The sequence below is a fragment of the Odocoileus virginianus genome, chromosome 13 (genome assembly GCF_023699985.2).
Source record: "Odocoileus virginianus isolate 20LAN1187 ecotype Illinois chromosome 13, Ovbor_1.2, whole genome shotgun sequence".
Taxonomy (NCBI): domain Eukaryota; kingdom Metazoa; phylum Chordata; class Mammalia; order Artiodactyla; family Cervidae; genus Odocoileus; species Odocoileus virginianus.
Genome location: NC_069686.1, coordinates 52,092,530 through 52,118,402, shown reverse-complemented (window position 1 = coordinate 52,118,402; position 25,873 = coordinate 52,092,530). Strand labels below are relative to the sequence as shown.

At 35.9% G+C, this 25,873-nt stretch overlaps 1 protein-coding gene across 2 annotated transcripts in view; it reads left to right on the top strand.

Annotated features, from left to right (window-relative positions):
* The window catches only part of RAB3GAP1 (RAB3 GTPase activating protein catalytic subunit 1), a 98,608-nt gene that overhangs the window by 34,167 nt on the left and 38,568 nt on the right, over positions 1-25,873 (top strand). For both annotated transcript variants that reach the window (XM_020879251.2, XM_020879250.2), the window contains exons 6-11: positions 6,613-6,732; positions 8,128-8,293; positions 15,420-15,519; positions 18,579-18,660; positions 23,871-23,939; positions 25,746-25,819. In XM_020879251.2, the coding sequence (XP_020734910.2) occupies positions 6,613-6,732; positions 8,128-8,293; positions 15,420-15,519; positions 18,579-18,660; positions 23,871-23,939; positions 25,746-25,819 (611 nt within the window). The remainder of the gene's footprint in view (positions 1-6,612; positions 6,733-8,127; positions 8,294-15,419; positions 15,520-18,578; positions 18,661-23,870; positions 23,940-25,745; positions 25,820-25,873) is intronic.

Below are 25,873 nucleotides of genomic sequence, written 5' to 3'. Positions count from 1 at the left end.
ATTGATATGATCTTTTGTTTCTATGTGGGTTGATTTTTTAGATAGCTAATTAGCTTCACACTGCCAGGATGAACTCTACTTCTACTTCTTTTTGGTTTAACTTGCATTGATTTGCATAATTTTTACTTCTATAGCTGGATTTGATATGCTAATATTTTGTTAAGGATTTTAGTAGTAGTGGTAGTCAAACTCAGTCGTGTCCGACTCTTTGTGACCCCCATGGACTGTAGCCTGCTAGGCTTCTCTGTCCATAGAATTCTCCAGCAAGAATATGAGAGTGGGTTGCCATTTCTTACTTCAGGGAATCTTCCCAACCCAGGGATTGAATCTGGGTCTCCTGCATTGCAGGCAGATTCTTTACCATGAACCACCAGGTAAGCCCCTGTTGAGGATTTTGGTGTCTGTGTTAATGAGAAATATTGGCCTACAGTTTTCTTACATTTTGGTTTTGATATCAGAGAAACACTGGCCTCATAACATCAGTTGGGAAGTATTTTGTTCTCTTCTGTTTTTTGAAAGAGATTGTGTAAAATTGATGTTGCTTTCTTTAAATGTTTGGTAGAATTTGTCATGGAAACCACCTGGGCCTGGAGGAGTTTTACTGAGGTGACAGTCCCTTCTAAGATCCAGGCTTTAAGCAAAAGTCTTCAGTCCACTTCCTTGCCTCATGTACACCCATATCCCTGAGGGGCCATTCAAAATGTTACAACCTCTGTACTGATTTGGATTGACGGAAGGTCCATACGCAGACAATACTTGATTAAATATAAAGGATACAGAAGGAAATTGATGTGTTCCTAGGTTACCTGGTAGAGAGATTCGGAACAACATCAGAAAAAATATGCAGCTTCTTACTCTTAGTGCCTCATAAGCTGGGGATGGTAATATCTGAATGACATCATACTTGCGCAAGCATGTATGTTTCCAAACCTAGACTTACTTATATTTATGAGACTAGGGCATTCTTGGACATAGCCTAACCTGTATACATACCAAAGACCACTTCTGCTCTGCTAGTTTATACCTTTTTATCTCAGAGTGGTGTAATTCACATTTTCATTGCTAAGCTAACGATGTGGTAGTCTCAGCCATAAACAGACTTTTCTTCCTTCATTCTCAGTCTCTGTAGTCTATCAAAGCGTGGTCATTTTGCTCTGTAAGTCCTACTAATAGGCTTTTAGCATCTAAATGGCTTATCCTGTAAGATCCTGATCCCTAGCCACTAGCTGTTTTGGTGTCTACCCAGAGTTGATAATCCCCTGATTTTCTTCAGTCACCTTTACATGCTTATTTCTGCCTTTAAGTTCCCTCTTTGTTTTTGTGACTCAGGAATCTCCTTTTTATTATCTCAAGTTCAGCTATGTATTTCAAAAACATTATCGTATCTTACCAGGTGTTCTGGGGTGGAAGGGGACCTACATCATATCAATCTGCTATATCACTTCCATTTTTTTATTTGATTTTTCTTAAAGATTAGAAGGGCAACAACCAAACTTTTGAGAACTATTTGAAAATTAGGTATATTAAAACTATGTGTTTTCTTTTATTCAACAAACATTCTTTTAAAACATTTAATGTGAGTCAGATACTGGGCTATCAAGGATAAAATGTGGTCCTTGTCTCAGATAGCTTTCGGATTAGAAGGGGGTTCAGAGATACGGGAACAGATGGCAGCACTGCTAAGTGCTTTTATGGGGGGCAGCACAGAGCTTGAGGCAAACTCATAGGAGATACTGCCTTTCCAGACAGATCAAGTCAGGAAAATGTTTCCAGGAGAGGTGATACCTCACCTGAATAAGGCAAGTGAGAATAAGCCAGGTGAGTTTAGATACAAAGCTGTTCAAGGCAGAAGAAGAGCATTAGTAGAGGTGATGGTGCCTAATTGAACTTGAACCCCTCACATAGTTTGGGAAGCCTTGGGGTCAGCTGAGGGTTGAGAGTGGCAAAAGATGGGATGGCGCCTGTGTATTTGGAGTCTGATGTGAGCTAGGCATCTTGACAAGATTTCATGATGTTCTCATATTTTTTAAATAGAATTTTGAAATTATAATTGTTAAAAATTCTTACTTTCAGGAATACAAATTAACCATGAAGCTTCTTAGCAACTGAAGAATAACATACACATAAGTTTTTCTAAGGTGAACTAAAGACCCTGATGCTGGGAAAAATTGAGGGCAGGAGGAGAAGGGGACGACAGAGGATAAGATGGTTGGATGGCATCACCGACTCAATGGACATGGGTTTGGGTGGACTCCGGGAGTTGGTGATGGACAGGGAGGCCTGGCGTGCTGCAGTTCATGGGGTCGCAAAGAGTGGGACACAACTGAGTGATTGAACTGAACTGAAAGTTAATAAAGCAGACCCTCAAAATTTGAAGTATAATGCAAAATATTTATACTATACATAGACAATGAATAAAGATCGTCAGAATAAGAAAAACTTAATATATGATTAATCAAACTTTAAAAAATAAAACATTTATGTCAAATGCTGAGTTTTGATGGTTCAAGTTTATCAATCTATTTCTATTTTGTTATCTCCTAGTTTCAGTTTTTATATCAAGCATCTGCCAGGTTAGCATTAACCCTGTTTAACTTTTTAAAAAATATTTTGTAAAACTAGTCTTAAAAGTATGTGGACATGATGTTAATGAATCTGGATGTGGGTCCGCGCAGCAAAGCCAAGTTACTGATACCGGGTTGTGGTGAAGGAAAGTACAGTGTTATTTCAGGGCACCAAACAAGGAGAATGGGAAGCTCATGGTTAAAAGACCCAGCTTCATGATAGCTTTTGGGGAAGGGTTTTCAAGGGCATTGTGAGGGAGCAGGCTGCATGGTCCGTGATCAGCTTATGCTCAGCTCTTGGGTTGGTTGGCATCAAGGTAAAGTTTTATACATCAGTTTTCTGGCACCAATCAGTTTGGGGGCTTCATGCTTGCAGTCAGCAGTTTTCATCTGGTGGGGTCTGGTTTCTATAAAAACAACTTAGGAATGTGTGTCAGACCTTTATATTTTTCAAGGAACTGGGAGTTTGATGACTCTACTATGTGGTTGATTTATAATCTAAATTGTTATGTTTCCCAACCTAACATCTTTTCTTGGTTTCTACACGTTCACATATCCTGATAATTAATGCTCAAGCCAGCCTTCGGAGACCCAGGAGAGGTATAGGAGACAAAAATAAAAGCCTCTTTTTTCAAAAGACAGGGACACAGGCACTCGCTTACAGTTTCATGATCAAGTTTTATAGTCCAGGCAAGGTTGTGATTTAGTCACCAAGTCGTGTCCGACTCTTGTGACCCCATAGACTCTAGCCTGCCAGGCTCCTCTGTCCATGGGATTCTCCAGGCAGGAATACTGGAGTGGGTTGCCATTTCCTTCTCCAGGGGGTCTCTCCCACCCAGGAATTGAACCTGGGTCTCCTGCATTGCAGGCAGATTCTTTACCAACTGAGCTATAAGGGAATCTTAATGATGTGACTTGTTGGCTGCTTCTCTCTGCCTCCTTTTATTTTTTTTTCCATTTATTTTTATTAGTTGGAGGCTAATTACTTTACAATATTGTAGTGGTTTTTGCCATACATTGACATGAATCAGCCATGGATTTACATGTGTTCCCCATCCTGAACCCCCCTCCTACCTCCCTCCCTCTCGGGCTCCTTTTATACCTATCCTTTAAATACCTTCTAATGGCTAATCCTGAAACCCTGATTAGAAATTTAGTCCTTTGATTAATTGCTATTTATTTAAAAAAATAGTCATAGAAATGACACAAACATTAATCTTAGCAGACATTTATGTCCAAATGTAAATTTATGAGCTCTTTTGTGAGCAGAGGGTATGGTAGGTAGGATCATAAGTCCTGTTAATATTCGTCTGCATACATAGTTACAGAATTTTCTTCTGTGATGAGAACTTTTAAGGTTTTTAAGATTTATCCTGTTAGCAACTTTCAGATGCACAGTACAGTATTCTTAACTATAGTCACCATGCTGTACATTACATCCCCATAATTTACTTCCTTTGTAACTGGAGATTTGTATCTTTTGCTCTCTCCACCATTTCCACCACCTCTCACACACCACCTCTGGCAGCCACCAATCTGTTGTCTGTATCTAGGAGCTTGGTGCATTGTGTTTGTTTTTATTGCATATGTAAGTGAGATCCTGTGTTATTTCGTCTTTCTCTGTCTGACCTGTTTCACTTGGCACAATGTCCCCATGTCCGTGCACGTTTTTGCCCATGGTAAGGTTTCAGTTTTTTCCATGACAGAATAATAATCTGTTGTGTGTATGCTTGCGTGCTTAGTCGCTTCAGTTGTGTCTGACTCTGTGACCCTGTGGACTGTAGCCCACCAGGCTCCTCTGTCCTGCATATACATATACCACATTTTCTTCTTTCATTCACCCATTAATGGATACTTAAGTTGTTTCCATATGTTGGCTTTTCTAAGTGATGCTAAAGTGTTCATGGGGGCACATAACTTTTTGAATTAGTGTTTTCATTTTCTTTGGATAAATACCCAGAAATAGAATTTCTGGGTCATAAGGTAGTTCCATTTTAAATTTTTTGGAGACACTTTCCTACTGTTTTTCCTACTGGCTGCACCAGTTTATATCCCCACCAACAGTGTTTGAGGGCTCCCTTTTTTTTTTTTCCTGTGTTCTTGCTGATAGTTTTTCTTTTCTTTTTGATGATAATCACTCTAAAAAATATAAGGTTATATGTCATTGTTTTGATTTGTATTTCCCTGACGATTAGTGATGTTTAGCATCTTTTCATGTAGCTGTTGACCACCTGTATTCATTGATCTTTTAAAGATAATAGTGATAGGGAAAATATGTTTGAAATCAAAGAAGAGAGCATATTTAACAGAGGTAATGGAGTGTTATTTGAGATAAATCTTCAAAAAAAAAAAAAAAAGAATCTATTGATGTTCCACAATGACAGAGTAGGGAAAACATTTCAGGTAGTGGAAACAAAGAGAATGAGGATTGAATTTTATTCCAGATAAATAGGAAGCAGTTCTCTTTGGCTTATTTCTTGTGAGCAGGAGTACACTGGCACAATTTTATGTGTATGGAGGGGGTAGTTTGGCAACAGCTATCAATGTTAAAGATAAAGATGTTCAAGATGTTCTTTTATCCAGCAACTTCTAAGAATTTGTCCCACAATTATACCCTGTAGAAATTGTTGCAGTATTGTTGCAGTAGCATAAAACTGGAAACAAAGTACTGACCAGTAGGGGAGATGAGCCTTTGAAAAGAAGGTGCAGAAAGTATATTAATCTAATCTTTTTTGAGGATAGGATGGGTCAGTGAACAGATGGAACAGTTCTGGAAGAATGACCAAGAACTGTTGACAGCGGTTTCACTCTAGTTCCTGGGGATACCGAGGCAAATAAGTGCTTTTGTTTTCTTTCTTCCAAGCATATTAAGAAAAGAAAGAAAAATATGTAAATAGATTTAGAGCCTAAAATTCACAGCCCTGGGTTCTTTGCAGTATTTGATGCTACTTCTACATAACTAATTTTGATTTCAGGGCTAGGAGAGTGGAGGAGAGGTGAGAAGATGAAATGAACTTTTGTCATCTAAACAATAAACAGATTATGGTTGGATTTTTAAAAAAATGTAAATCTTTTTTGCTGCTGTTTTGGGGAATTTCTTGAGACTGTTCATAGAAAGAAGTATTCATAACTTTATGTAGAGTTAAAATAGGCAAATGAATAATGCCTTTTATAAATTTATATTAAAAATATTGTTAAATAAAAACACAACAGGGAGTGAATATGACAGGAATTTTCAGGAGGCAAGGTTGCCAGTTTGACCTTAATGTTTTTATAAATATTGGCTGCAGATTTGTGGTTTTTAATGGACTTGTCAACTAAATGAGAAGTTTCCATTATTGTAAGATACCATAGCAAGAGTAAGCCATTTTCTGATAATTTTGTGATTCCTATCTAATATGTGTTATTGAGTGAAAGAATATAATAATCTTTAATTATGATACTAGAGTAAATCTGGAGAATTAAATGGCAACCCACTCCAATATTCTTACCTGGGAAATCCCATGGACAGAGGAGCCGGTGGGCTACAGTACATGGGATTGCCAAAAAAAAAAAAAGTCAGACACAACTTAGCAACTAAACAACAAGAGTAAATCATGTTCTTACTTGGACAGCACAAGTATGACTGATAGTTATTTTCTTGACATTTAGGGAATCTATTAAACTTTATCTCTCCACATTAGTGGACTTAATGTTATCAGCTAATTAATGCAAGAAGTCAGTGCTGGCTTTCACGTTTTATTTTTGAAACCTAACTTTTAACATAAAACTGGTTACTTAATTTTTTTCTTTGTAATTTCAGCAAATCGCTGCTAATTTGTAAAAAAAATGGAGAGAAAATATTAGATAAATGATGTGAATTTTGTGCCAAATGAAGGAAATTCAGGTTGTTATAGGTTCAGTTGCCATTTAAGAAGGAAAGGAAGAAAGACCTGTGGTTCAAACCTAACTTTCTTTAAGGGAAATATTTTTTACGTTTCCCAAATAACAGATTTTTGTGTTCTGACATTCATGCCTGTTTAATGGCAGTGATTTTTTTTTTTTTAAGGTATGGACTCCGGGAGTTTGTGGTGATAGCTCCTGCTGCAAACAGTGATGCTGTCCTCAGTGAGTCTAAGTGCAACCTTCTTCTGAGCTCCGTGTCTATTGCTCTGGGAAACACTGGCTGGTAGGTGGACATTTCAAAACACCTAGACATGAGTTTTAAGAACTATTTTAAATTAAAATTTATGAAGGAAACTGCTTACTAAATGTTAGGTTTTTGATTAATATAGGATTAGTGTTTGTACAGTATTATATTGGAATATGATATGTAAGGACCAACACAGCAAAGTCTTTAGGGAAAGTATATCTAAAGGGAACTTACTGAAATATTACATGAATATTTAAAATGAATAAATTGTACTGTTTTTGTATTTTGCTTCCAAATATTTAAGCTATTTAAATTTTGATGCAAAATCAGAACATGGAAGCAACCTAGATATCCATCAAGAGATGAATGAATAAAGAAGTTGTGGTACCTATACACAGTGGAATATTACTCAGCCATGAAAATGAATGAATTTGAGTCAGTTCTAATGAGGTAGATGAACCTAGAGCCTGTCCTACAGAGTGAAGTAAGTCAGAAAGAGAAGAACAAATAAGTATCGTACATTAACCATACATATGGAATCTAGAAAGATGGTACTGGTGAGCCTATTTGTGGGACAGCAGTGGGGATGCAGACATGGAGAACAGACTTGTAGACACAGTGAGAGAGAAGGTGGGAGCACTGGGAGAGTAGCACTGGAGCATGCACCGCATGCAAATAGATAATAGCCAGCGGGGATTTGTTGTGTGACTGATGCAGGGAGCTCAACCCAGAGGGGTGGGGTGAAGTGGGAGGGGAGGGACATATGTGTACCTCTGGCTGATTCATGTTGATGTATAGCAGAAACCAACACAACACTGTAAAGCAGTTATCCTCCAATTAAACATAATTTTAAAAATACAAAAAAAAAGTCTGATTTTAAAACTTGAGCCTCAACTAGGACTATGCATTCAAGTAACTTGAATTTCAAATGACTGAAAGTGCTAAAAGTATTGATTTTTGAAGTTAAGATAGATTTTAGTGAGTAGGCTAATTTGCAGATATGGAAATCTTTGAATAAGGAGGAACAACTATATCTTCAAATGATTAAGTAAATATAATTCATCATTAATGTAGGTTTAATTTGTATTGTTTAATACCTGTGAATCAAGTTTAATATGACCTTGAAAATCCTAGTATGGTAGGATCACTTTTATTCAAGAAAATTTTTATCCTGCTTTTTTTATGATTTTTCAGCCATTTAAAATTAATTTTCTGACTGTACAGTGCCACTTGATAATAATTTCTTCAGTTTATTAGTGTAAGGAGAAAAGAAACTAATAATGCCTTTGCTATAAATATGTCTGTGGAATGTTCCGTATTTAGTTCTTTAAATATTTGAGATTAAAATAATGTTATACTGTAAAGCGAGATTTAGAAGCTATTCAATGTTTAATGAACTTACAGTTTATTCTTGTTAATTATATCCTACAGCCAGGTGCCACTCTTTGTGCAAATTCATCATAAATGGCGAAGAATGTATGTGGGTGAATGTCAGGGTCCTGGTGTCCGAACTGATTTTGAAATGGTTCATCTTCGAAAAGTGCCAAATCAGTATACTCATTTATCAGGTCTGCTGGATATCTTCAAATCAAAGATCGTGAGTTGGCATTGATACTTTGTCTTATCTAGGATCTGTATAAAAGTAGTAATTTAGTAATTTTATTGATTTCATAGAAATATTTCTCTCTAATAGTGATCATATAATTACTTAGAAGAGAGATGTAATCGATTATAAAAATTACTGTGTGTATCTAAAGAAACAAATAGCCAATTAGTTTTTAGTGTACAAACACTAAAACTGGTTTTGGTTGTTCGATTGGTTAACAGATACTGTATTAACTCTTTATATTCCTTTTTCTCTAACAGTAATATTGCCAACCCTCCCCCGTGTGAGTGAGCGTCTATGTAGCTGCTTGTTTGGGACTCTGACTATGAGCAACTAAGATGTGAACTCTTTGGGTTCTGAATTGCTCTTCCCCGCCGCCAAGGGTCTATTTGATGTTTAAAATTAATCTGGCTTATAATGCTATGACTGAGGGCAGCAGGGCTAACTTGGATGTGCTCAATACATCTTTATTTTTCTCTAAAAACACTATAACAGAGATATGGGGGACTTGCCTGTGCTACTCTTTTACAAAGTAGCTGTCCTCGACTCTTTGAAAATAGCAGTTTCATCATAGGCAATACAAAGCCTGGGAGCTGTTTAGCTTAAAAGAGACTAAAGTGATACAACAACTAAAGGCAGTGTGTGATCCTTGATCACAGCAAAATAGCCATAAAGGACACAATTGGGACAGTTTTAATATGGACTATATATTAGAAAATAATATCAGTGTTAAAATTCTTGAGTGTGATAATTGTGTTATGGTTGCATAGGATAATGTCCTCATTCATAGTAATTACATGCTGAAGTATTTAGAGGTGAATTGCCATGATACTTGCAATTTACTTTCAAAACTTTCAGTCAAAAAACTCATGTGGGTATTCATTATGCTAGCTTTGCAACCTTTCTGAAGGTTTACAAATTTTGAAAAATAAGAAAATGCTGAAATTTCTTTTTTTTTAACATATATTGTTTGTAGAAAGATATTCAGGATTAGAACTTCATAAAAGTATGTTTTCAGTGTTGAGGCTATAAACAGCATGGTGCTAGAATTATCACTAAAAAGATGAATCTATTTGACATTTTTTTGTTTGTTTGTTTGTATAAAGTTTTTTTTTTTTTTTTCATTTATTTTTATTAGTTGGAGGCTAATTATTTTACATCATTGCAGTGGTTTTTGTCATACATTGAAATGAATTAGCCATGGATTTACATGTATTCCCCATCCCGGTCCCCCCTCCCACCTCCCTCACCACCCGATCCCTCTGGGTCTTCCCAGTGCACCAGGCCCGAGCACTTGTCTCATGCACTCAACCTGGGCTGGTGATCTGTTTCACCCTAGATAATATACATGTTTCGATGCTGTTCTCTTGAAACATCCCACCCTCGCCTTCTCCCAGAGTCCACAAGTCTGTTCTATACATCTGAGTCTCTTTTTCTGTTTTGCATATAGGGTTCTCGTTACCATCTTTCTAAATTCCATATATATGTGTTAGTATACTGTAATGGTCTTTATCTTTCTGGCTTACTTCGCTCTGTATAATGGGCTCCAGTTTCATCCATCTCATTAGAACTGATTCAAATGAATTCTTTTTAATGGCTGAGTAATATTCCATGGTGTATATGTACCACAGCTTCCTCATCCATTCGTCTGCTGATGGGCATCTAGGTTGCTTCCATGTCCTGGCTATTGTAAATAGTGCTGCAATGAACATTGGGGTGCACGTGTCTCTTTCAGATCTGGTTTCCTTGGTGTGTATGCCCAGAAGTGGGATTGCTGGGTCATATGGCAGTTCTATTTCCAGCTTTTTAAGAAATCTCCACACTGTTTTCCATAGTGGCTGTACTAATTTGCATTCCCACCAACAGTATAAGAGGATCCCCTTTTCTCCACACCCTGTCCAACATTTATTGCTTGTAGACTTTTGGATAGCAGCCATCCTGACTGGCGTGTAATGGTACCTCATTGTGGTTTTGATTTGCATTTCTCTGATAATGAGTGATGTTGAGCATCTTTTCATGTGTTTTTTTGCCATCTGTATGTCTTCCTTGGAGAAATGTCTGTTGAGTTCTTTGGCCCATTTTTTGATTGGGTCATTTATTTTTCTGGAGTTGAGCTGGAGGAGTTGCTTGTATATTTTTGAGATTAATCCTTTGTCTGTTGCTTCGTTTGCTATTATTTTCTCCCAATCTGAGGGCTGTCTTTTCACCTTGCTTATAGTTTCCTTTGTTGTGCAAAAGCTTTTAAGTTTCATTAGGTCCCATTTGTTTATTTTTGCTTTTATTTCTAAAATTCTGGGATGTGGGTCATAGAGGATCCTGCGGTGATTTATGTCAGAGAGTGTTTTGCCTATGTTCTCCTCTAGGAGTTTTATAGTTTCTGGTCTTACATTTAGATCTTTAATCCATTTTGAGTTTATTTTTGTGTATGGTGTTAGAAAGTGTTCTAGTTTCATTCTTTTACAGGTGGTTGACCAGTTTTCCCAGCACCACTTGTTAAAGAGGTTATCTTTTTTCCATTGTATATCCTTGCCTCCTTTGTCGAAGATAAGGTGACCATAGGTTTGTGGATTTATATCTGGGCTTTATATTCTGTTCCATTGATCTATATTTCTGTCTTTGTGCCAGTACCATACTGTCTTGATGACTGTGGCTTTGTAGTAGAGTCTGAAGTCAGGCAGATTGATTCCTCCAGTTCCATTCTTCTTTCTCAGGATTACTTTGGCTATTCGAGGTTTTTTGTATTTCCATACAAATTGTGAAATTATTTGTTCTAGTTCTGTGAAAAATACTGTTGGTAGTTTGATAGGGATTGCATTGAATCTATAGATTGCTTTGGGTAGTATAGCCATTTTGACAATATTGATTCTTCCAATCCATGAACACAGTATATTTCTCCATCTGTTTGTGTCCTCTTTGATTTCTTTCATCAGTGTTTTATAGTTTTCTATGTATAGGTCTTTTGTTTCTTTAGGTAGATATACTCCTAAGTATTTTATTCTTTTTGTTGCAATGGTGAATGGTATTGTTTCCTTAATTTCTCTTTCTGTTTTCTCATTGTTAGTGTATAGGAATGCAAGAGATTTCTGTGTGTTAATTTTATATCCTGCAACTTTACTGTATTCATTGATTAGCTCTAGTAAATCCTCTACATAGAAAACCCTATTTGACATTTTAAAAAAGTACATGTACCAGGTTAAGAAATTAAAGAGGTAAAAACTTCTTTATATCCTTAGTCCCTTTCCTCAAAATAACTATTGTTAACTGTTTCTTGTGATTATCTCCATTAAACAAATGATAGAAGTATGTCTTTTAGAAAGTTCCCTGTCTATATGCAACTTTTTTTCCAAAACCTTCCTGGGCCTTGAAATGCTGTCTTAAGTACTACTTAATTCTTCATGTGTTGCTTTGAGAAATTTTTGAAAAAGACAAATATGTGTTATTTCTACCCCATTAGTTTTCCTTTGTTCTCACCAAGTCTTCAATTATGTTTAATTATTTTAGATAAAATTCTAGTCAGATGCAAATATTAATGTTTTATTCCTCTTTTTAAAAACATTAGTGAAAGTTATTTTCATGGATCTTTTACTCCTCTATATAACTCAGCTTCTTACTGAAAGTAGGGACCACATTAATTTATGAAGCCTGACTTAGAATATGACTGTTTAAAAAAAAAAAAAGTGTTCCTAATCTGTTTATTACATCATCTTTCAGAACTTTTACAAACCTCACTGGTCTAAATATGAAAGTTGATTTGATAAAGAGTTGAACTTAAAATAATTGAGACTTTTTTGGGTTCTTTATTGGTATTACATAAAACTACTTAATATGCAACCCTCTTATACTGTCTTTATAAAGCTATCTTTATAAATATTACCCTTTAAATCTACTGGAAGTATTCCAAGGCACTTTAGCCCCACAGTGGCAATTTATTTCATTTTCACATGAATCTAATATTTTGAAAAGGTTTCCTTGGCAGAGTGGCAGCAGAGGGTGGTTGTCCTTGGAGTCACATAAAGTTTACATTTAAATCCTCTTTTGCCCCAAGCCTTTACATGTTTGAAAGCGCTCTCATACCATAGTGTTTCATTTTTCAATTTAGACATTCTTCATTCTACCAGATGTTCTTTATGTTTCATGGTTTTATATTCTGATTTGGATATTTATCTTTCTTAGAACTGTATTTATTTCTTCATGTTCTGGGAAAGTTTTGTTTGCAGGCTCATTTTGAATGTCATCTTTTTTGTAGTTTTTTAAACTTTCCTATCTTCTTTAGTGGTTTTATAATTTTGTGATTGCTTCTTATCTGTAGACTATTTCAGAAGCCTGTCTTAAAATGGTGTTTGAAGCCTCTTGCTCCGTGTTGATATTGTGGTATCGCACATGGAGTCTTGGAAACATTGAATTGCTTGCTTGGATCATAGGAGTGGGTTTTTCCCCAGATCACACAACACTTTCTAGCCTGATACCTTCCAGCACAGCCACTGCCCCAAGCTAGAGTACTCTCTCCATATATCTGCCTTAAGCAGAGAGTCTTTGTAGTACCCTCAGTCTGGGCTGAGTACTTTTGGATCCATTTAATGTAGTCCATAATCCTGGCTGTCACCTGGAACTTAGCAAGCATGTGTCTTGGGTCCCACTTAATACTTTCAGTTTTCTGTACCTTTTCTATTCCTTTTCTAGGGTCCGTGAAGATATTTATGCCATGTTTGGTCCTAGCTGTTTCTTTTTGGTCATCTCTTTCTGTATTGGCCAGCATTGCTATGTGACTGGAACAGAGGTTATGTGTCAAAGTATGGTTTCTAGATCATTACTGGGTCTAGATTTACTGGTGAATGCTCATTTGGTACCTTAACCTAAGTAAAAAGTAATTATTTCTGACCAGCCAGAATCTTACCTTGCTTCTATAGGACACAGCAGCCCAAAACTGAATTAGCCCCCTTTTTTTTTTGGCAGCTATCTTGAGATTGAGTTTGTATTCAGCTAAAGTTACTAATGACATTTATAGCTGCTGCTGCTGAGCTTAAGGGTCTGTGTTATTTCTCCTGACCAGCAGTATCAGAAACATCTGGAAACTGAGTAGATATGCAGGATATTGTTGAATCTGTATTTTCACAAGCTCACTAGATCATGCTTATGCATATTTAATTCCTATTCCACATTAATATAGCTTAACTGTTACTAAGGAAAGCTGAGATCATGAGATGTTTGGATATTATTAATTTTTATTATTATTAATGAGTATAAAGATAGATCTTAATTTTCTGATTCATTAATATAAACTATTTTGCATGAGTGACCATTTGTCACTGTCTAACATTCTAGTTAAATATTCAAGACTGGCTTTGAGTTTATTTTCATTTCAAAGGGAAAAATGACATCTTAAACCTAGTTTTACATTTTATAGCAGTTTTATTTTATTTAAAAAATGATTCACATTTTTTTTACATTCAACATGGCTGAAGTGACTAGTAAAAAATTATATTTGTGCAATTAAAATTGTGTGAGATATTTTGAAATAGTATTTTACTTAATAGAATGTAATATCTCTTCCTGGTAGTAGTTTAAACAGCTTTTTTTGAAAGTTTATTTTTTTAAATTTATTTTTAATTGGAGGATAATTACTTTACTATATAGTGATGGTTTCTGCCATATATCAACATGAATCAGCCACAGGCATACACGTGTGCCCCCGCCCCCCTTAAACCTTCCTTCCACCTCCCTCCGCATCCTACCTCTCTAGATTGTCACAGAGCACTGACTTTGGGTTTCCTGCATCATACAGCAAATTCCCACTGGCTGTCATTTGTACATTTGGTCATGTATATGTTTCAACACTACTCTCTCAAGTCTTCCCACTATCTCCATCTCCCACTGTGACAAAAATTCTGTTCCTTGTATCTGTCTGCTTTGGCTGCCCTGTAAATAGGGTCATCAGTACCATCTTTCTAGATTTCATGTATACATGTTAATATACAGCATTTGTCTCTCTTTCTGACTTCACTGTGTATAATAGGGTCTAGATTAATCCACCTCATTAGAACTGACTCATGCACTCCTTTTTATAGCTGAGTAATATTCCATTGTGTATATGTACCACAATTTCTTTATCCATTCATCTGTTGATGGACATCTAGGTTGCCTCCATATTCTAGCTATTGTACATAGTACTGCAGTGAACATTGGGGTACATGTGTCTTTTTCAGTTATGGTTTCCTGAGGGTATATACCCAGTAGTGGGATTGCTGGGTCATATAGTAGTTTTATTCCTAGTTTCTTAAGGAATCTCCATATTGTTTTCTGTAGTGGCTGTTATCAATTTGCATTCCTACCAACGGTGCATGAGGGTTCCCTTTTCTCCACGCCCTCTCCGGCATTTATTGTTTGTAGACTGTTTGATGATGGCCATTCTCACCAGTGTAAGATGATACCTCATTGTAGTTTTGATTTGTGTTTCTGCAATAATGTGTGATGTTGAGCATCTTTTCATGTGTTTGTTGGAGACAGGTCTGTTTAGGTCTTCTGCCCAATTTTTGATTGGATTGTTTGTTTTTCTGGTATTGAGCTGCATGACCTGCTTGTATAATTTGGAGATTAATCCTCTGTCAGTTGTTTCCTTTGCTATTATTTTCTCCCATTCTGAGGGTTGCTTTTCACCTTGCTTGTACTTTCCTTCATTGTAAAAAAGCTTTTAAGTTTAATTTGGTCCCTTTTGTTTATTTTTGTTTTTATTTCCATTACTGTAGGAGATGGGTCATGGAGGATCTTGCTGTGATTCATGTCAAAGAGTTAAGCAGCTTTATTTTAATGTAATTTGTTCTCTGGCATTAATTTATCTCTTGAGGTTTTAGGCTGTGAGAATTTCCCCTATGAAAATGATTTCCTAAATTCTGCACCTTTGGCTCTAATAACTTCAGTGACTTAGTTTTCCTTTTTAATGGCTGGAATGTTATACATACATTTTTTATGGCTGGTATATGTGTGCCATATCTAACACTATAATTTGAAAATCCCCATGTCATAAAGGTAATAATTCATTTATTTCAGTAGCTTGAAATTTGGATCTGGTATTACAAGGGTCCTAACATTTCATGATATTGTCTTTGCATTTACTTCTTAGGGATGTCCTTTAACACCATTGCCTCCAGTTAATATTGCTATACGGTTTACCTATGTACTTCAAGATTGGCAGCAGTATTTTTGGCCTCAGCAACCTCCGGGTGAGTTAATTTAGAACTATATTCAGAAATTAAAAGTATTTAACAGTGTGTTTAAAGTGTTTGAAATATTTGTAACTCATTTTTAATGTATATAGTGTTGCTATTTTCATTGCCTTTATCACTTTTTTTCTCTTGAGAATTGTAGGTTGTTCTAGAGACAACTCTAGAATTACTCTAGACTGTTACTCTAATTGTCAATTACTCTCTACTTGACAATCTGTCATTGAAAAAAATATTATTTATAAAGCATTCCCTTGCTATGGAACATTGTATGCTGAAAATTAGTACGTAATGAATGATTAAAATGTCTGCTTTCAGAATATAAGAAGAGAAACCTCTCTCCTACACTGAGAACAGACGTGCACAGAACCTAATAGAAAGTAGAGTTTGAAGAAGAGGGCTAAATAAGGAAAGCAGAAAAGAAAAAAAAGAAATATATATATACACATATGCTGGGAAGAGCTGTAGAATATTTTACTTTAACTTGTGTTTTTATAAAAATAAAAATCATTTTACCTACTTCACCATTGTGGTACTCATTCATTTAGTAGTCATTGATTTTTAGCCTATAAATTTGTTCCTGCCAGGGACACAGATATAAACAGACATTACCTAAGTTTTAGAAAAGCTTACCCTGGTGGACATTTAGCCTAAGTAAGTGAGGTTTAGGTTCCTGGATGTTTCTCTCACATATAAGTGTAATTATATTCAAGTATATCTATAAGAAATTTAGTATCAACTTATAAATCATAGAAGGATTTTATTAGCCTGAAAACATTTTTCATTCTACCTCCTTCAGAATTACATTATAATAAAATAATATTCTTTACTGTTTATTTCTGTTCCAAGTGGTTGGTTGGTTTTTTATAAGATTGAACATAGTAAATTGATAGTTTTAGGATGATGCTAAAATTAACATAGTACGTTTAGCTTTTGGTGGTTTTATGTATTACTATTTTATATACCACTGAATAATTTGAAATTCTTAATGTGCAGTAAGAGAACTGCATCTAAACTATAGTAGAGGGAAATTAAAGCTAAACTGAGATTTATATTAGAAGACTCAAATGTTTGTTTTGGTAATTTTAGTTCTCAAACAGTACCCACCAGACAATGTATAGTTGGCTTCTAGTTTTGAAGTTTCAGTTCCAACCTTCCTTTTCCTTTTTTCAAAAGCCATTCTATTAATAGTCAGATTTTAAAGATTTCTCCAGATAGTATTGTCTGTTGATGATCTAAAAAGTTCAAGAATGAGAATCTTAACATTATATTTCTGATTGCCAATAAGGCCTTTGTTAATGTTCTATTGCCAAGTTTTTAAAAATGAGTATCAAAATATTAACTTCTTCCTCAGTGGATTGAAAGTCACATAAATTTTTAATATTTTCCCTTTTAAGGGGAAGAGACTGAACATGTAATATGGACTAGATACTGTGCATTTTATGTACTGTTTCATGTAATTCTCATTTACTTATGAGACAAGTGGGGCTTCCTTCATAGCTCAGTTGGTAAAGAATCTGCCTGCAATGCAGGAGACCCATGTTCAATTCCTGGGTCAGGAAATTCCCCTGGAGAAGAAAAAGGCTGCCTACTCCAGTATTCTGTCCTGGAGAATTTCAGGGACTCTACAGTCCATGAGGTCACAAAGAGTCGGACACGACTGAGTGACTTTCACTTCACTTCACTTTATGAAACAAGTATTATTTTTCTTAGAAAACAAAAGTAACTGACTCAAGGTGACATGGTCACCAAGTGCTAAAGTTCACATTTAAATCCTGGTCACACTCCAAGTTGCATCATCCTTTCATTGTACAATGTTGCTTTTCACCTTTTAATTTAATTAAAGTTTTGTACAGTTATAGTCCAGTAATAATTTTTAGCTTGCTAAGGTTTTAAAAAAATTATTTTTGATTGTGCTGGGTCTTGGTTGCTGCTCAGATTTTTCTCTAGTTCTGGCGAGGCGGGGCTACTTTCTACTTGCGGTGCCTTCTCTTGTGGCGCCTTCTCTTGTGGCGCACGGGTTTAGTTGCCCTGTGGCACGTGGGATCTTCCCAGATCAGCGATCAAATCAGTGCCTCCTGCACGTTGGCAGATGGATTCTTTACCACTGAGCCACCATGGAAGCCCTAGCTCACTGATTTTAAACGTGCTCATTATAAATTTTGAAGTTCTTAATTCACATTTCACAATAAAACTAGTTATTTTGATCTCTGTTGTAAGCATGCTTTAGTTGGAAAAATGGAATGAATTTGAGAAAATTTACTGACTCAAGTAATTGAACCATATTTAATGCTAATTTTAATAATTTAGTTAGGTTGTAGGTATTTGTCAAACATGATTTTAGTGGATCTGTAAGTGTTTATAACTCAAGAGTAGACTTTAGTAATTCACAGTGTAGTGTGAATAATTAAAATCAACCATTTGTATTACTTTGAAGACAAATCTTTTTGACGTGTTTTAGAAGTGTTTATTACTTCTTCAAGAGGGATGAAACTAAGGGGTGATTTACCGTCTAAATTTTCCTCTAATCTCAGATACCATTCATAATGGAATGGAAATTCTTTTCTGTGCTTCAGATATTTCCATATACTGTCAACTTAAATAAAGTTTTATAAATGATGACTAATTTGGGCTATTCTGAAATTATTAATAGCAAAACTGATGAATGTAGGTTGATGATTAAATTTTTTAATATTTAATTGTTCTTTTAGATGACATTAATCACATACTTAGAAAATTTTTAAAATTTCCAAGAATAATATTCTCTTGAATAGTATTTAAGGACTATTTCAGAAGGGTAAAATTTAGAATGCAGGCTTGAATACAGCACTTTACAAACAGGAAATTAAATGTATATTTTACTGTAACTTTTCCTTTTTTTTTTTACTCTAACATTATTGGAGGAAGTCTAATATTTGACAGCTTGCTGTCTAACTTGCTGTGTCTTAATGTAGACAGTTTAAAATCTATAATCTCTCAAAAGGTTGACATAACTATATTTAAATTCTTATTTCTCCACTTTTGGCTAACTTGTGGAAATTTTTTTTTTTCTTCTTTAGATATAGATGCCCTTGTAGGAGGAGAAGTGGGAGGCCTGGAATTTGGCAAGTTACCATTTGGTGCCTGTGAAGATCCCATTAGGTGTGACTTTCATTATATGATTTGAATTATGGGACTTTTAAAATTCTATTTGATGTTGATTTTACTGTGTTTTATAATACTGCAGCCTCCTGGAATGAATGTAGTACTGGAAATAGAGACCTACATGTAATAATCTGTCTTTTTCTTTTTTTCCTCTGTAACTTAAGAAGTAAAAGAGGGTTTAAAGTAATATGTAAAATATATATAATACACTTAATGTATTAAGTGTATATTAATATAATACATTAATGTAATGTATAATGCAATATAATATATAATAATTTCATTAATACATTAATGTAATTAACACTTAATGTATAAGGAATCACTTATAGAAGTGATTCTTGGCCTACTTTGTGGAAACATTTTAAATGTGGAAAAGCACAGACATTGTCACATAACACAAATTTTCATATGTCCATGACCCAGAGTTAACAATTTTTTGCATTTTTCCTGGCCACTTTTCAAAATTAAGACTTAAATAAGAGACACAAGGGTGACCTTATAGGTTACCCAATTGTTTTTGTAGAGGAACTACTGAACTTAAAGAATAAAAACAACTGTTTCATGAGAAAATGTAGGGGTTAGAAAACTTCATCAATGATAGCAAAATATTTGGAAAATATAAACAGTGCTGATATAAAAGCTATCTCATTCGTTAAACTATTTGGTTATTTTAAAATATATATATTCATATTTTGTCGTTCAGTTGTTAAATTGTGTCCGACTCTGCGACCTCATGCTGTGCCTGCAGCACGCCAGGCTTCTCTGTTCTTCACTATGTCCTGGAGTTTGCTCAAATTTGTCATGTCCATTAAGTCAGTGATGCTATCTAACCATCTCATCCTCGGCTACCCTCTTCTCCTTTTGCCTTCTTTAATGCTCTCACTTAAATTGTGGAAGTAATAATACTTTTAACTTAAAGTTACTTAAGGGAGACAGTAAAGTGGATATCTTTTAAAATTGGTATTTATTATATGTACCAGACACTATGCTAAGAGGAGGAAGATACTGAAGTAAGTAAAACTGACAGATTCTGCCTTCTCGGCATTTATGGTCTAATTAAATAAAATAGATGAACTAATCACCCAAGTAGACTTAGAATTGTACATTATGGGATAATTTGAAGGAAAAGTATAGGACGCATTGATAGTAAAATGAGTGACTAGTTTAGATTTGTGTGCCATCAGCAAAGTCTTCTCAAAGGAAAGGGTATTTATTCTGAGTCTCAATCAGGGAAGAATTTAGCCAGGCAGAGAATGAGAGAATGACTGTTCCAGGTGAAAGGAAGAGCCTGTGCAAAGCACCGCGATGCAGGAAAGAGCTTGGAAAGTTTACTGAAGGAAACAAAAGGTGGCTATCATGGCTAGAATGTAATGAGCAAGCAAGAAATGGTGTGGGCTGGGTACAGATATAATTGTGGCCTCCAGTGGGGTCATTTATTTGAATTTTACTTAGAGTAAATTTTAGGGGGAGTACAATAAACTGACCTGATAGAAATGTGAAGGTTTTAATTATTAAATATTTCTTCCAAATCTATATTGTGATGAGGAGTCAGTCAGCAAAGGAACAAGTGATTGAAGGACACAGAAATAAGTTGAGGGTAAGATGGTGCATGTGGCACACCATTTAAATCAAACAGTGATGAGCAGATATTGTGGGCACAATGCTTTTGAAAAGGCATCTTTAATAGTGAAAGAGGAAATGAAGAGCCTTTTTCAGTGTCTTGTCTCATTGTCAAAGAAATTTTTCTGTAGTTAGAGGGAGAGGAAAGGACTTAATCATAAAAGCTTAGGAATTGAATTTGAGGGTCATACTTTAAAAAATTCAGTAGTGGATAGTTTTAAATTTCAAATCATTCTAGTCATTTAAACAATATATCACATATTGTTTGTGATCAATTTTTACCTTAATTAGTTTTATTATGAATAATAAATTCATGTTCAGTGCAGAAAAAATGGGCAAAAATCATATGTTTAGTAGTCACACTGTGTAGTTGCAAACTGTAATAGTGAACTCTAATTCAAGCAAAAAATCAGTGTATTGGATAAATACTTAGTAACACAAATGTTTTAACTGGGACCATTGTAGACCCAGGCTCAGAAAATAGCCTTGAGCCAAGCCTGCCTAGTTGTCTGGTTCATAACCCAGGTTACACTGCATTGTTGTGGAGTCCTGGCCCACTGTGAGTTCCTAACAGTGCTTAAAGATTCAAGATTCTCAGACTGGAGTTGCCAGTTAATCAAGCATCACCGAAGAGCAGAGAAATGAACTAATTGACCCTTTTGACTTCTATATTCTCCAAACATAAGAAGTAAGGTCAGAATCTAGACAGGAGGAAAAAAAATCACTAAATTTATAATCACCTACTCATAAGTGATCACTGACAACAGCTTGCTGTATGTGCTTCCGGCCGTTTTTCATATGGATGAATTAGGTGTGTATGTGTACATGTTTGTGTGTATATAGGCAGCAGATCCCCCCAACACCACCCTCAAGTTGATGTGCTAGGAGAACTTGTAGGACTCAATAGCTGTGCTCATGCTTATTTACTAAGCAAAGCAGTATGGTGCCAGAGTCAGCAAAGGGTAATGGCATATGGGGTGAGGTCCAGAGCAAATGAAGGACAAACTTCATCTTCCCATGTAGTCACACAGGACACATTTAATTCTCCTAGCAATGAATTGTGACAGCTTGTGTGAAAGGCTGTCTACCAGGGAAGCTCCCTAGAGGCTCAGCACTTAGAAGTTTTAATCAGAGACTGATCATGTAGGCACCCTCTGGCTAGCATGTACCAGAAGGAAACCAGATGTTTCCATTAACCATGTTGTTGGCACAGGTAATTTAGGTGCAGGGAATGATAGAAACCCTCTTGAAATTCAAGTTCCCAGATGCCAAACCAGGGACTAGCCTTGCAAGTAATCCTTTCTCAGTGTTAGGCCTGCTATGGTAACTCTTTTCTGCACAGTATTTTTATTTATTTTATAAATATATGTCATACATTTTTTGTGGCTTGTTATTTTATAATTTTACATGAAAACTTTCTGAAATTTAATTTTCATCTATAAAAAGAGGTCAGCAAACTATGACCTGTGGACCAAATCTGGCCAGTGGCCTGTCTTTATATATGTAATGAGCTAAATTACCATAGTTTAACGGGCTGAACTCTGTATGGTGAAACTGCAGCCCAAAAGATGTCCCTACAGTTAGCCCATGAATGTGCCCAGAATCTGTTTGCACCATGGATGGTCTTCACGGGGCTAGGTCTTGTTCACCCCATGCCCTTCCCAAGACACACCCCTTCTGATATAATGGAGTAGGGATCCGCTAGGCCTCCAGCAGAGCCTGCACCAGGCTTCCAGCAGATCTGCTCAGATATTGATGCCTCTTAGCCACTCTACCCTTCATGGGTCTCCACCAGTGAAAGCCACCCCAAGCACACCAAAGGCTCAGGGGGTGAAGTCTCAACCCAAGAAAATTCTAGCAGAAATCATGCTCCCAAACCTCGTGAGACAGTGAGACTTTCCTTACCAGATCTTCTTCATCAGGAAGACTGGTGACAGTCAATCTCAAGGTCGAGCTGCACCAATGCCTCCATATGATGGACCCCGAGAGCCTTAGAGACAGCTGTCCCCAACCTTCTGGCACCAGAAACGGGTTTCATGGAAGACCAGGGTGGCGGATGGTTTCAGGATGGTTCAAGCACATACCATTTATTATGTACTTTATTTCTCTTCTTATTATTGCCTCAGATCCCTGGGTTGGGAAGATCTCTTGGAGAAGGGAATGGCAACCTACTCCAGTTTTCTTGCCTGGGAAACCCCATGGACAGAGGAGCCTGGCGGGCCACAGTCCTTGGGGTCACAAAGAGACATGACTTAGTGACTAAACAATAACACGGAACTCAGAGTGGTTTTACATTTTTGAGGGTTTTAAAAGAAAAAAGCAAGAATATAGCAACTATTAATACATGGCCCATAAAAAGCACAAAATACTTACGAGAGGGTCCTTTGTAGAAAAAGTATGCCAATCCCTGAACTATAAAAATATTTTCAAAATTGAGATATAACTTATGTACCATACAAGTCACAGTTTTAAAGTATGCAATTTAGTGTTTTTAGGGTTCAGAGTTGTGCAACCATCATTAGTATCTAATTCCAGAACATTTTCATTACCCCAAAAAGAAACCCCTCACCTCTTAACTGTCAACCATCCCCCCGCCCCCGCCATCCCAGTCTCCCTAGGGCCTCTAGCTGTAGACTGATATTAATGTACTTTTTGCCTATATGGATTTGCCTTTTCCAGACATTTCAAATAGGTTGGATTATACCATATGGGACCTTTTGTACCTGGCTGTTTTCACTTAACATCTTTTAGAGGTTCATTTACATTGTAGTGTAGATCAGTACATCATTGCTTTTTGTGACCATATGATATGCTGTCCTATGGAGTAGTGCTACATTTTACTTAACTCATCAACTGAAAAACATTTGGTTTACTTAGACTTTTTGGTTATTATTTATAGCATGGTTTTTTCTTGTAGACATTCAGTTCAGTTCAGTCACTCAGTCGTGTCCAACTCTTTGCGACCCCATGAATCACAGCACACCAGGCCTCCCTGTCCATCACCAACTCCCGGAGTTTACTCAAACTCATGTCCATCGAGTCTGTGATGCCATCCAGCCATCTCATCCTCTGTCATCCCCTTCACCTCCTGCCCCCAATCCCTCCCAGCATCACGGTCTTTTCCAATGAGTCAACTCTTCACATGAGGTGGCCAAAGTATTGGAGTTTCAGCTTCAACATCAGTCCTTCCAATGAACACCCAGGACTGATCTCCTTTAGGATGGACTGGTTTGATCTCCTTGCAGTCCAAGGGACTCTCAAGAGTCTTCTCCAACACCATAGTTCAAAAGCATCAATTTTTCAGTGCTCAGCTTTCTTTACAGTCCAACTCTCACATCCATACATGACCACAGGAAAAACCATAGCCTTGACTAGATGGACCTTAACTTAATATAAATATGCCACCATTTGCTAAACCAGGTGCTTACAGTTTTATTATATTACAAATTGTGACCATTTTTAACATACTTTTTTTGGCATATTTCTGGTTATTTACTGAGGATACAATTCTAGAAGTATAATTTTTGAATCAGAGTATATATACATTATTAAAGCTTACAGATATATTGTATGTTTTGTTTTAGTGAACTCCATTTAGCAACTACATGGCCTCACCTGACTGAAGGTATCGTTGTGGATAATGATGTTTATTCGTAAGTATGTTAAAAATAGTACATTGAGAGTCACAGATTTCAAAAGACTAAAACTAACTGCCCAGTGGGTTAGCAGTTTTTCTTTGAATCAATTTCTGATATGGTTGTTTGCTTTTGTTTTTAAAGATCAGTGTTTAGACTGACTGATGTATATTAGAAATGTGTTTTAAGCTGTGGACTTTGGAGACAGGATCCTTAGTTCCAGGGTAATGAGCAGTCTGAATCTTACTTGGGCTTAGCAAAGAGGTCTCTAGTTAGTTTGGGAGTGAGTGCATAATTCTGTTGGACTTTTTGTAGCTGGTAAGAACATTTGATAAACGATTTTTAAGAGATGATGGTCATTAAAATATGTAGGAAGAACATTTGATCATTAAATGCCATAAATAACAAAACATCCATATCATATACTCCTGTGCAATGGAAAAATTGCACAGGAAAAAATTGAAAATTGCAGCGAGCGCTACTATCCCAGAAGAATATGGGGAAAGAGGAATGTAGTTTTGGTATCTTCTCATGCTTGATGCAGAACAGTGAGAAATAGGACACTTTTTTTTAATAGTTAAAATAAATGTGTTGTATTTTCTGATGGTAAAATAACACAGGCTTTTTTTTTTTTCCCATTTATTTTTATTAGTTGGAGGCTAATTACTTTACATCATTACAGTAGTTTTTGTTATACATTGAAATGAATTAGCCATGGATTTACATGTATTCCCCATCCCAGTCCCACCTCCCACCTCCCTCTCCACCCGATCCCTCTGGGTCTTCCCAGTGCACCAGGCCCTAGCACTTGTCTCATGTACCCAACCTGGGCTGGTGATCTGTTTCACCCTAGATAATATACATGTTTCAATGCTGTTCTCTTGAAACATCCCACCCTCGCCTTCTCCCAGAGTCCACAAGTCTGTTCTATACATCTGAGTCTCTTTTTCTGTTTTGCATATAGGGTTATCGTTACCATATTTCTAAAGTCCATATATATGATAACACAGGCTTTTAAAATCAGATAATTTGAATGGGTATAAAGAAGAAAGATTACCTACAATTCTATTACTTAAAAAATAACTAGTTAGCATTTAAGGGTATTTGTTTTTAAAGTATAAATTTATATATTAATTTGCTTTATTCATATAATACAGATATTCATTGAATAGATGTAGATCTGTGTTGTCAATTTGTAAAGTACTATATAATATCCCATTAAGCGAGTACAGCATAATCTGTTTAACTGAGAAAATGGGGCACTTGATCTTGTACAAATTTTTATAGTTTTCTTTTTTATTAATAAATAGTGTAATAAAAAACAGATTAGGATTATTGTACATTTTTGCTTGTTTCTCATTTCTCATTTTGTTTTATTTATTCCTAAAATATTCTCCTTAGGTTATCATTGTATGTTGCCTGATCAGAATCATTTTTATGCTTTTTGATTAGTTCTGATTTTGATTTTTTTGTTTGTACTTTTTTGTCTAAGAATTTTGTCTTAAGGTTTTATTTTTAAAAACTCATCTAAATGGCCTTCTGCATGTGAATAGCAGTAAGTTTAAGGGAGGCAAAATGGATTGCTTGTCCTTCTATATAATGTTTTCATTAGACTGCATTTTGGTAAATTTATGAGCCTTGAAGATTGCTGTAAATAGGATCTTGTGTTGTCCCCCCCCCCCCCAAGAACTAGTGTCTTTTATTTTTTATTTATTTATTTTTTTTCCATTTATTTTTATTAGTTGGAGGCTAACTACTTTACAGTATTGTGGTGGTTTTTGCCATATATTGACATGAATCAGCCATTATCCTTTTGCATTTTAGTGATTTGGATCCTATGCAGGCTCCCCATTGGTCTGTTAGAGTTCGAAAAGCTGATAATCCTCAGTGTTTACTAGGTAAGATATTTATGTTCCTTTCCTGAAGCACCGCATATTTGTCTATTCTACAGA